Here is a 13435-nt window from a genome sequence, read left to right on the forward strand (position 1 = left end):
ACAGAGGCCCTATCTAACTTCATAGATGAGAGGACAAGACACAGAGGCCCTATCTAACTTCATAGATGAGAGGACAAGACACAGAGGCCCTATCTAACTTCATAGATGAGGACAAGACACAGAGGCCCTATCTAACTTCATAGATGAGAGGACAAGACACAGAGGCCCTATCTAACTTCATAGATGAGGACAAGACACAGAGGCCCTATCTAACTTAATAGATGAGAGGACAAGACACAGAGGCCCTATCTAACTTCATAGATGAGAGGACAGGACACAGAGGCCCTATCTAACATCATAGATGAGAGGACAAGACACAGAGGCCCTATCTAACTTCATAGATGAGAGGACAAGACACAGAGGCCCTATCTAACTTCATAGATGAGAGGACAAGACACAGAGGCCCTATCTAACTTCATAGATGAGGACAAGACACAGAGGCCCTATCTAACTTCATAGATGAGGACAAGACACAGAGGCCCTATCTAACTTCATAGATGAGAGGACAAGACACAGAGGCCCTATCTAACTTCATAGATGAGAGGACAAGACACAGAGGCCCTATCTAACTTCATAGATGAGGACAAGACACAGAGGCCCTATCTAACTTCATAGATGAGAGGACAAGACACAGAGGCCCTATCTAACTTCATAGATGAGAGGACAAGACACAGAGGCCCTATCTAACTTCATAGATGAGAGGACAAGACACAGAGGCCCTATCTAACTTCATAGATGAGGACAAGACACAGAGGCCCTATCTAACTTCATAGATGAGAGGACAAGACACAGAGGCCCTATCTAACTTCATAGATGAGAGGACAAGACACAGAGGCCCTATCTAACTTCATAGATGAGAGGACAAGACACAGAGGCCCTATCTAACTTCATAGATGAGGACAAGACACAGAGGCCCTATCTAACATCATAGATGAGAGGACAAGACACAGAGGCCTAGTCTACCACAGTAAAGTATAAGCCAACTGACAGAGACACAAAGATTTGGTCCCATTGCTGCCGATTACTCCTCTATTCTTCTTTTTTCGGGATTTAACTAACATCTGAGCTCAAGGAGCACAAAAAGAGAGAGAGAAAAGAGGCATGCGTGCATCTGAACCGAACAGACAGCATGAAGACAGGTAAAAGACAAGCTGTGTGCTTTGACATCTTTCATATGTTGAAACTGTTGGTAAATGCCATTTCCACTTGACTGTTTCTCTGTGTTGTGTTGTGAGCTACAGTGAGCTGATGAGAGAGTGAAAGGCCAGTCTGTACTGATAGGCCTGAGAGCAGACTGGGATTGAAACTGACAGAGAAACACAGGGGTTATACACTGAAGCATTTCAAAACGTTCCTAACACACAGCACTGTCAAAACACAGCCCCAAAGCTTTAAGGTTCCAAATTGCGAAATGATTTGTGCACACTGACATATACTCTCTCTCTCTCTCTCTCTCTCTCTCTCTCTCTCTCTCTCTCTCTCTCTCTCTCTCTCTCTCTCTCTCTCTCTCTCTCTCTCTCCCTCTCTCTCTCTCCCTCTCTCATCCCTTTAGAGAACATGAGAGGATCTGACTTCTTTGTGGTTTTGGATCCAGGTGCACCAGCCACATTATCAGGAGGAGCAGTGTTTTACTGCGCTGTGTTGCATATTTCCATGACAATAAATAAACATCAATTATCATAGTTTCCTCATGCTCCCTTCCACACCCTCCTTGCACAACTCACTGTGTCAGCTCTCTCTCAACCCTAAGAACACATTTCTATATTTTTATTTATTTAACCTTTATTTAACTAGGCAAGTCAGTTAAGAGCAAATTCTTATTTACAATGACGGCCTACCAAAAGGCAAAAGGCCTCCTGCGGGGACGGGGGCCTGGGATAAAAAAAAAAATGAATACAATATAAATATAGGACAAAACACACATCACAACAAGAGAGACACAACACTAGATAAAGAGAGACCTAAGACAACAACATAACAGCAAAACATGACAACACAGCATGGTAGCAACACAACATGGTAGCAGCACAAAAACATGGTACAAACATTATTGGGCAAAGTCAACAGCACAAAGGTCAAGAAGGTAGAGACAACAATACATCATACAAAGCAGCCACAACTGTCAGTAAGAGTGTCCATGATTGAGTCTTTGAATGAAGAGATTGAGATAAAACCGTCCAGTCTGAGTGTTTGTTGCAGCTCGTTCCAGTCACTAGCTACACCGAACTGAAAAGAGGAGCGACCCAGGGATGTGTGTGCTTTGGGGATCTTTAACAGAATGTGACTGGCAGAACAGGTGTTGTATGTGGAGGATGAGGGCTGCAGTAGATATCTCAGATAGGGGGGAGTGAGGCCTAAGAGGGTTTTATAAATAAGCATCAACCAGTTGGTCTTGCGACGGGTATCCAAAGATAACCAGTTTACAGAAGAGTATAGAGTGCAGTGATATGTCCTATAAGGAGCATTGGTGGCAAATCTGATGGCCGAATGGTAAAGATATATACAAGCGAAGCAGAATGAGATGTGTTGTGAAGTGACAGGTTGCCATTACAATCAAGCACACAGTCTTGATCGGCCAGTTTGTGTTTATGAATATGTTCTCAGCTTTTAAAAGCCCAAACTCGGTCAGTCTTCCACAAACCGTATTTAGCCTATTGTGGGTTGTGAAATCCTTGATCTCATCAAAACAGGAAAGGGCAATGACATCAACAGTGCCATTATTGCAGACAGTAGATGTTACTGTAAATCGGCACAGTACAGTTATACAGCATACAACACATGCTACTTAACTGACAAGTAGAGTAACGCACGAGAAATAAGACGCAAAGCACCTATTGTTTCATACACACAGAATGCTTCAGATATATACCATCCCCATATAAGGTGTTTCAGAGGGGTGATATTATAGACCAGTCTACCCTTCCCCCTTATCCCTATGTCATTAAACTTTCAGCCAGACCATTAGTGTCAGGGCCCACCCCTTCTACTCTTCCTTTTTCTTTCACACTGAGCCAGAGTAGTGTCTGTCTGTCTGTCTGTCTGTCTGTCTGTCTGTCTGTCTGTCTGTCTGTCTGTCTGTCTGTCTGTTTGTCACATCCACCTCCAGAGTAGTGTCTGTCTGTCTGTCTGTCTGTCTGTCTGTCTGTCTGTCTGTCTGTCTGTCTGTCTGTTTGTCACATCCACCTCCAGAGTAGTGTCTGTCTGTCTGTCTGTCTGTCTGTCTGTCTGTCTGTCTCTCTGTCTGTCTGTCTGTCTGCCTGTCTGTCTGTCTGTCTGTCTGTCACATCCACCTCCAGAGTAGTGTCTGTCTGTCCATCACATCCACCTCCAGAGTAGTGTCTGTCTGTTCATCAAATCCACCTCCAGGTTTATCCCTCTCTTGCCCTCCCTCTCTCCCTCCCTTTCTACTGCTGAGAGATTTCTATAACAATCACTCTCACTAATTCTCTCTCTCTCTCTCTCTCTCTCTCTCCCTCTCAATCTGTGGCAATAAATAAACATAAATTATCTCCTGGGAGAACTCATTGTGTTAGTTCTCTCTCTCAACCCTGGGAAGACATTTCCATACAAGCGAAGCAGACAGAGATGTGTTGTAAAGTGACTGGTTGTCATTACGATCATAACACACATCAGGCTTGATCGGCCAGTTTGTGCTTATGAATATGTTCTCAGTTTTTAACAGCCCAAGCCTGGATAGAAAACCTGTTTTTCTTTTCTGAGGAATTTCTGAGAGAGAAGGTCACAGCAACTTGAGCAGAAACCTACTAATCGGGTGGTCTCCAAATCATGCATAATCTTACTGTAGCTTACTTAGAAATACCCTCACAGTCGAACTAGCACTAGGTCTGTGCATGCTCTCCATCACTCTGCTGATACGTGGAAATACTCTCTCTCCAACCCTCGAGCCATGGACATGAACTGCTAGCACGAGACAAGAGATTAAAGCCTTCTTGGATACCCAGTTGCTATCACCTCGTAAAGTCTGCTAATCAAAGTGGCATGCTAGCCTAGCTCCTAGCCTCCCTAGTTGGTGTTAGCGTGTGCTGCTCTGTGGCTCAGGGGGTGTGGGGAGGCTGGTAAGCAGCTGAAGTGCCAAAGGGGAGGCGTTGAGTGATGGAAAGAATACATCTGGCAGAGGATAACTGATGGATATAAAGTTGTGGTTTCTCCAGCATGGGATGAACACAGCAGTGTGGATGATACTGGTTTCTCTCTCAGAAGAAAAAGGGGCTAACCTCTATGTCCTCATCCAACCAGCCTTTATCATCCAGTCAGATCTGAGCTGCCTGAAATAGATAATAAGATGATAGTTGGAGCTGTATTATTAGATTTCAGTGCAGCCTTTGATGTTATTGATCATTATGTGTTATTGAAAAAACTCTGATATGGCTTTACATCACCTGCCAACAGACGGTTGGAGAGTTATTTATCAAATAGAACTCAGAGAGTATTCTTCAATGGAAGTTTGTCTAACAACAGATATGTACAGTGCGGTGTCCATCAGGGCAGTTGCCTAGGACCATTACTCTTCTCTATTTTTACAAATTATTTGCCACTTATCTTACAAGAAGACTCGCGGCTGTAATCGCTGCCAAAGGTGCTTCAACAAAGTACTGAGTAAAGGGTCTGAATACTAATGTAAATGTTATATATTTTTTATTTTGAATACATTTGCTAAAATTTCTATAAACCTGGCTTTGGTTTGTCATTATGGGGTATTGTGTGTAGATTGATGAGGGGGAAAAAAACGATTGAATACATTTTAGAATAAGACTGTAACATAACAAAATGTGGAAAAAGTGAAGGGGTCTGAATACTTTCCGAATGCACTGTATTTGTACGTTTTATGTGGACCCCAGGAAGAGTAACTGCTGCATGTGCAGTAGCTTATGGGGATCCTAATAAACTAAACTAAGCCTTCTTCGATCAATGGTAGAACAACACATTGGATGACAAAGATAGAACTGTAAACCCAAGAATCTGTCCCCTTGCTATAACATGTTTTTCTAAAGTAGACTCATTCATACAGCCCTGAACCATAAATGTTGATGACCTTGTGTGAATTTTCTGCTCACAGAATATCAAACATGACCGTATGAGATGACAGTACGTCACCATGTGATGTCACATGCTGGCCTGGTTTGACTCACAGTAATTAATCCTAGGGCATCGCCACTGTTATGTTGTCAAAACTACAACCAATCCATAATACTCTTGTCACATCAGTCAACAGTATAAAAATGATAAATCACCCAGATATGTGTAAAACGTTGTGTTGACAGATCTAGAACTGGACCCTAGAACTGGACCCTAGAACTGAACCCTAGAACTGGACCCTAGAACTGGACCCTAGAACTGGATCCTAGAACTGGACCCTAGAACTGGACCCTAGAACTGAACCCTAGAACTGGACCCTAGAACTGCACCCTAGAACTGAACCCTAGAACTGGACCCTGGAACTGAACCCTAGAACTGGACCCTAGAACTGAACCCTAGAACTGGACCCTAGAACTGGACCCTAGAACTGAACCCTAGAACTGGATCCTAGAACTGGATCCTAGAACTGGATCCTAGAACTGGATCCTAGAACTGGACCCTAGAACTGGACCCTAGAACTGGATCCTAGAACTGGACCCTAGAACTGGACCCTAGAACTGGATCCTAGAACTGGACCCTAGAACTGGACCCTAGAACTGGACCCTAGAACTGGATGCTAGAACTGGACCCTAGAACTGGACCCTAGAACTGGATCCTAGAACTGGACCCAAGAACTGGACCCTAGAACTGGGGCAGTTCCGCTCACTAAGACTGACATTACAAACAGAGCGAAGCACTTAGGAAATGCAAGGGGTGCCTTTCAAATTGTAAACAACCTAAAAGTGAGTAACTGTAAACCTATCCTCCTGAACCAATCCTCTGGCACCATTCTCAACTGAGTTTGTAAGCAAAGGCAGTCCTTCCAATATTAAGAAAATATGGTCAGGAAGGGAATGCGGTCAGAAATTATTGGATGGAAATCGTTGCATTCTTTTCACATTGCTGAATTGACAAGAAAATGTACAGATGGTGGTTTTGGCAACAGGGGGGAGGAGAATGAAGATGGTCAGGGAGAGATGGAATTATGGGTCCTTGGTTCCACACTGCCAGAGAGAGCACATATTGTACCATGATTAGGTATTTGGTATTTTATTAGGATCCCCATTAGCTGTTGCAAAAGCAGCAGCTACTCTTCTTGGGGTCCACACAAAACATGAAACATAATACAGAATGACATAATACAGAACATAATTAGACAAGAACAGCTCAAAGACAAGGCACACGTAGCCTACCTATCAACATATACACCCAGACTATCTAGGTCAAATACACCCAAACTATCTAGGTCAAATAGGGGAGAGGCGTTGTGCCGCGAGGTGTTGCTTTATCTGTTTTTTGAAACCAGGTTTGCTGTTTATTTGAGCAATATGAGATGGAAGTTCCATGCAATAAGGGCTCTATATAATTACTGTACGTTTTCTTGAATTTGTTCTGGATTTGGGGACTATGGAAAGACCCCTGGTGGCATGTCTGGTGGGGTAGTGTGTGTGTCAGAGCTGTGTGTAAATTGACTATGCAAACAATTTGGGATTTTCAACACATTAATGTTTCTTACAAAAAGAAGAAGTGATGCAGTCAGTCTCTCCTCAACTCTTAGCCAAGAGAGACTGTCATGCATAGTATTTATATCAGCCCTCTGATTACAATGAAGAGCAAAACGTGTCGCTCTGTTCTGGGCCAGCTGCAGCTCAACCAGGTCTTTTCTTGCAGCACTGGACCACACGACTGGACAATAATCAAGACAACATTGGTGACAGCCCCACCTTTTGAACTGCCTTGCTGTCTACAGTATCTAAATAAGGAAAACAGAAACCTGGCTCCCTTTAATTTCACCACTTTACCAGTAATGATGTATTCCCAGAACATGCTATCCCCTAAGACTTAAATTAGCCATGTACTTAGATGTATTATTTCAGATCACGAAACACATGTCTTCACCAGTACATGTATGAAGAATGAGTGTTTGCTACATCGCTGGATCTCATGTGTATCATCATCGTCTAACATGGCCTGAGGGTTTGAGATTTCCTTGTTCCCTTATTACACTTGCTAGATTACAGACAGCTGTGAGATGGGGTCTATTTTCCTTTTCATTCGAGTTAAAAGACTCTGTAATGTAGCATTGTGGTGACAGAATGAGAGGACACGTGAACCAGGCGCTGTGCTGCTCTTTCAACAACTTTTACAGCTCGGGCGGTGTAGCATGGCGGACGTGTGGAAGTGTTTCCCCTACATCTGTCATGTAGCTGTAGGACTATGATACTCACAGCTATGGAACACACTGGAACAGTGGCGTTGAGCTTTCCGCAACCAAGCAATAAGGCCTCTCCGCTCAGCAGCTTCACAGCTTTTCCTATATGGGGCGACTATACTGTAGCACCAGAGGTTTGGTTATTTTTACTACTTTTCTTATTCAAACAGAACTGATTCTATATGACCCAAGTGAATGGTTCTGAGAGGGCTAAATTAATAATCTTTAAAGATTGACTGAAGTGGTCTCTGATGTCTTTAACTTATTAAATGAAAGCCAAGCACACAAATAATTTCTTCACATTTATGGAAATTCTTTGGAATTTCCAATACACAATTCCGCCTCCACCTATTAGGGACAGTGTTTTAATCACGGATGACAAGGTACCCATTGGCCTCCTTGCAAATAAAGCCTAAAAGGTGTTTGAGCAGCACTTAATTGCTGTAACAGCTCTCCAAAGAACTTATTCATGTCCAGTATTCCTGTTTCCGTTGAAGGTTGTATCAATGTACAGGGTATTTTAAGAGCTTTTCATTCAAAGCTTTCATCACAGGGGTTCACTTAAACCTAAGCAGAGCCAGCCTAGGCAAAAGCAGGTCTGTGTTAAATGAAATGTATTGACTGTGTCACTCCTCCTCAGAATGCACAGCTCAGTATAGTCATGTTCTGGGTGGATTACTGTGGTTACAGTTATAACAGAGCTAAAGTATCACAGAGGGATCTCTCTCCTCCCCCTCAATCCTCATGTTCAACATCAACCTGGGAATGGATTGGGTTTGACAACAGACAGACGTCTGATCTGATCAGTTCTGCACATTTCCATTTAAAACTGCTGAACAGCATTTGCCATGGTCCAGATCCTTCACTATACTGCACACTAGTTCCATACCATGCCAATTCAAGGCTTTTTCACACCCAGTAACTAAATAAGAGGTAGTCTTTTAGTTTGATGTAAACGTCTTCACTGGACCCATATTGACTGGGGGTTAAAGGTCAGGGTCTCATTGGGTGTCCCTGAGCAGAACAAACTGCTTCTAACGCCTATAACCTTGGTGAGATGAATGTCCCTAATACTCCCTAATTGTCACGGAGACACAGGGGGTTTTGCTCTCAATCCCGCTCTCGTGTCTTTATGTCCATCCAGGGCCACTGTATTGTGTTTCTGACCAAACCTTTTCCCCAACTGTGTATGTAGTACTTCACACACTGCATCAAATTATACTGTGCTTGACGAGACACACATACAAATAGATATATAACGTGCAAACTAAACAAACCAGAGTGATAAATCTGAACAGCGTCATCATTCATAACGTCCCTGCATTCCTGAGAAGGCCCCAGGGACAATGACAGGGCAGTTATGTATAGCATAAACAGAGCAGGCCAAACTCAGAGACAGTTTAAAGTACTACCAGGTTCATCGGCTCTCAACCATGAAAAACTATACTTGTTTATTTATTCGGCGCATAGAGAAATAAACTTTTCTGACAAGGCAATGTAACTGCTAAATGCAAGTGGTGTTTCATTTGGGTAATGGTCCAGGAGGAAATGTGTTTATCCGTAAGGCATTCACGTAATCGTTTAATATTTCCCTGAAATGTTCCTTAAATACAGAGTTTCAGACAGAATCAACGAAGTCACATGCAAACTCTGTGATCCTTAAAAAAGACACACTAGAGCACTTCTGTCGTGGTCTTACGTTAACTAGCAGAGTACCCCGTACAGTAAAACCCACAGGAAGGAGTCATACAGCAGTCTGTAGCAGTACTTCTGTCGTGGTCTTACGTTAACTAGCAGAGTACCCCGTACAGTAAAACCCACAGGAAGGAGTCATACAGCAGTCTGTAGCAGCACTTCTGTCGTGGCCTTACGTTAACTAGCAGAGTACCCCGTACAGTAAAACCCACAGGAAGGAGTCATACAGCAGTCTGTAGCAGCACTTCTGTCGAGGCCTTACGTTAACTAGCAGAGTACCCCGTACAGTAAAACCCACAGGAAGGAGTCATACAGCAGTCTGTAGCAGCACTTCTGTCGTGGCCTTACGTTAACTAGCAGAGTACCCCGTACAGTAAAACCCACAGGAAGGAGTCATACAGCAGTCTGTAGCAGCACTTCTGTCGTGGCCTTACGTTAACTAGCAGAGTACTCCGTACAGTAAAACCCACAGGAAGGAGTCATACAGCAGTCTGTAGCAGCACTTCTGTCGTGGCCTTACGTTAACTAGCAGAGTACCCCGTACAGTAAAACCCACAGGAAGGAGTCATACAGCAGTCTGTAGCAGCACTTCTGTCGTGGTCTTACGTTAACTAGCAGAGTACCCCGTACAGTAAAACCCACAGGAAGGAGTCATACAGCAGTCTGTAGCAGCACTTCTGTCGTGGTCTTACGTTAACTAGCAGAGTACCCCGTACAGTAAAACCCACAGGAAGGAGTCATACAGCAGTCTGTAGCAGCACTTCTGTCGTGGCCTTACGTTAACTAGCAGAGTACCCCGTACAGTAAAACCCACAGGAAGGAGTCATACAGCAGTCTGTAGCAGCACTTCTGTCGTGGCCTTACGTTAACTAGCAGAGTACCCCGTACAGTAAAACCCACAGGAAGGAGTCATACAGCAGTCTGTAGCAGCACTTCTGTCGTGGCCTTACGTTAACTAGCAGAGTACTCCGTACAGTAAAACCCACAGGAAGGAGTCATACAGCAGTCTGTAGCAGCACTTCTGTCGTGGCCTTACGTTAACTAGCAGAGTACCCCGTACAGTAAAACCCACAGGAAGGAGTCATACAGCAGTCTGTAGCAGCACTTCTGTCGTGGCCTTACGTTAACTAGCAGAGTACCCCGTACAGTAAAACCCACAGGAAGGAGTCATACAGCAGTCTGTAGCAGCACTTCTGTCGTGGTCTTACGTTAACTAGCAGAGTACCCCGTACAGTAAAACCCACAGGAAGGAGTCATACAGCAGTCTGTAGCAGCACTCAGTTCTACTCTGTGTTGTTAAACTACTGCTGTTTGATTCATAGATTTTTATCCCCATTAACTGTTAAAGAAAATACAGATCACTAACGGACAAGAACATTACCTATATCGAAACTAATAACACTACAACTAAATTTTTTTTTGACTATTTTAAAAATAATAAGAAAGAGAAAATAAATAATATTAAAAAATGAATAATATTAATCTCAAACATTGAAGAACAATGTGTGTGTGTGTGTTTGTGTGTGTGTGTGTGTGTCTTCACAGTCCACGGTATTTCTTGAGGTGTTGTTTTATCCATTTTTTAAAAACTGATTTTATTGTTTGCCTGAGTTACCTGAGGTGGAAGAGAATTCCATGTAGTCGTTGCTCTATGTAGTACTGCGTGTCTCCAAGCCTCTGTTCTGGACTTGGGGACTCTGAAAAGACCCCTGATTGTGTGTCTTGTTGGGTTTTTGAGCTGTATGTTAACTGGCTGAACAGACAAGACAATACTTCTTATAATGGTTGAATGTCCTAAGTAGCAGTTCATTCTTAAATTGTCCTTTATTTTTAAAGAAATGAATTTGTTCAAAACTGTTCAACTGTTGTCTTTCACACTTTGTGTCAACTACTCACTACATTTTATGAACAGCAATGCTAGCTACCTGTAGCTTATGCTTTCAGAACTAGATTCATTCTCTGATCCTTTGGGTGGACAACATGTCAGTTCATGCTGCAAGAGCTCTGATAGGTTGGAGGACATCCTCCAGAAGGAGTCATAATTACTGTGCAAGTCTATGGAAGGGGGTGAGAACCACAAGCCTCCTAGGTTTTTTATTGAAGTCAATGTACCCAGAGGAGGACGGAAGCTAGCTGTCTTCCGGCTACACCATGGTGCTACCGTACAGAATGCTGCTAAGGTGTTTTAGTCAATTATTTGGTGATGTGAATATATTTAGTATAGTTTTATCTTAAAAGGAAAACATTTCAATGTTTCACTATTTTGATTTTGGTCCACCCTTTCCTCCTCTGAGGAGCCTCCACTGTTCCTTATTCAACATGTCAGAGAAGCATGTTTGTTCTAAAAAGCATATTCCTGGACTCATGAGTGGCGCAGCGGTCTAAGGCACTGCATCTCAGTGCTTGAGGCTTCACTACATGCCTGGGTTTGATCCCAGGCTGTGTCACAACTGGCTTCTGGGTTAAGCGGGTGGGTGTCATTTGGTGGGCTTGGCGGGTCATGTTTCAGAAGACACATGAATTGACCTTTGCCTCTCCTGAGCCCGTTGGGGAGTTGCAGTGATGAGACAAGATTGCAATTGGATATCACGAAAGAGGGGGTAAAATAAAAAAATTATATAAAATAAAAAGTATATTGATATCTGAATGTTCCAATGCATGATAGAAAGTAAAAAACGTTGAGCCGATATTATAGGTCATATCTTTTGAATGCTAAGGGCTAGAATCAAGCTGTGTTCTCTGAGGAAAAGAGGGAGACTTGGCTACGTTGCCTACAGAACATTGCTATGAAATTCAGTGGGGAAAGTGGGAGGGTTGAGCGGGACTATAAATTCAAAGACAGACTACTTTTCTATACTGAAAGAAGAGAAGAACATAGCTATACTTTTGTTTTACTATTAAACTCAATGTTATTGTTTCTAATTTCATAAAGCAGCTTGTGTTTTTTAATCAGGAAAAGGGTAGCTAACTAGAATGCTGGTGGTGACGGGTTAGCTACGGGGAAGCAAGAGAATCGCCTGTGCAACGTGTATAATCGGAGGCGGAGCTAGAGCCGAGCCTGTCTGCCCACACCGCTTGCTCCTCCGCAGCTCACCAGCTGAGGTAGGCTGTGTGCCGGGTGTGGCACGTCATTCCCACTGCTGAAGAGAACTGCACTGTGCATCTGTGCTTCTCATATTAATTGTCCTTATCACTGAACATTTCTCAATCTCTCCAAAAACTATTTTCCAGTCCAGATTTTAGTCACAGAGATAATTTTGTCTAGTTTTAGTCAATTGATAATTTCCGTTTAGTTATAGTTTTTTCTGTAAATATTTAGTCAGTCGTCAATTGCCATTGAAAAATTGGTCTTTGACAAATATTTTTGTCACAATTTTTGATAACGAAATGAACACTGGTGTGTGTGTATGAGTTTGTGCCCTGCCTCTTACTTCTGCAGGGTGAGGTTGAGGTTGTCAGTGCAGGCTTTGATCTTGTTCTGGGCCTCCAGGTGGTTCATGCCGTTGGTGGCGATTCCATCGATAGACAGAACTACATCTCCCACACTCATTTTGGCTTTGGCTGCTTTGCCCCCATCGGTCAGCTGTAAAAACACACAAAACCAAACATACAGGTTGAAATAAAACTAAAATAAACATATACTGTACGCTTGCATTCATTTACTATAACACTATAAAATTACAGTAGTCCGTCACTTTGCCAGGACTGAGACATTCTATGCTATATTGAGCATAGCTTAGTGTATTTAACCTCCATGCCCTGGAGACTCCCAGTGCCTCCTGTATCAGACTCTAAAGACTGATATACAGAATACTTCTCTTTTCTTTCATCCTCCTTAAAGCAACTTTCTTAAACAAACATTCAGTATGCATGAATTCATTTCAAACTGTGCATTCAACTCTATTTGTTCAGCTCTCTTACCACAGAAAACCTGACAAAAGGCTAAGAAGGCCTGATCAACCCTGCAATGCAAACCCCATGAATAAAAAACAGGAAATAATCGTTGTGAAATTATGAAACGACGCAATAAAATATTGATGTATTATTTTATATTGGCCAAGCAGCACTGTGTTCTCTCCCTGTGGTGTCGTATGTAACCTTGGTTATGTAACACAGGCCTTTTCTCTATCTTTATGATGCTGGCCACTTATCAGCTGGGCCCAAAATAGACCAGGCAAACTCTCCTGGGACACACAGTCAGACAGACAGGCCCTTTACACATGCTGTGTGTACAGTCAAAGAAACAGACAGACAGACAGGCCCTTTACACATGCTGTGTGTACAGTCAAAGAGACAGACAGACAGACAGGCCCTTTACACATGCTGTGTGTACAGTCAAAGAGACAGACAGACAGGCCCTTTACACATGCTGTGTGTAGTCAAAGAGACAGA

The 13435-nt window shown here is 43.0% G+C and overlaps 1 protein-coding gene across 4 annotated transcripts in view; it reads right to left on the reverse strand.

Moving 5' to 3' along the window:
• Positions 1-13435, reverse strand: part of LOC129814228 (PDZ and LIM domain protein 5-like) — a 102459-nt gene that overhangs the window by 34199 nt on the left and 54825 nt on the right. For all 4 annotated transcript variants that reach the window (XM_055867227.1, XM_055867210.1, XM_055867219.1 and 1 more), the window contains exon 3: positions 12475-12626. In XM_055867227.1, coding sequence (XP_055723202.1) covers positions 12475-12626 — 152 coding nt within the window. The remainder of the gene's footprint in view (positions 1-12474; positions 12627-13435) is intronic.

Source organism: Salvelinus fontinalis, chromosome 2 (genome assembly GCF_029448725.1).
Source record: "Salvelinus fontinalis isolate EN_2023a chromosome 2, ASM2944872v1, whole genome shotgun sequence".
NCBI lineage: Eukaryota > Metazoa > Chordata > Actinopteri > Salmoniformes > Salmonidae > Salvelinus > Salvelinus fontinalis.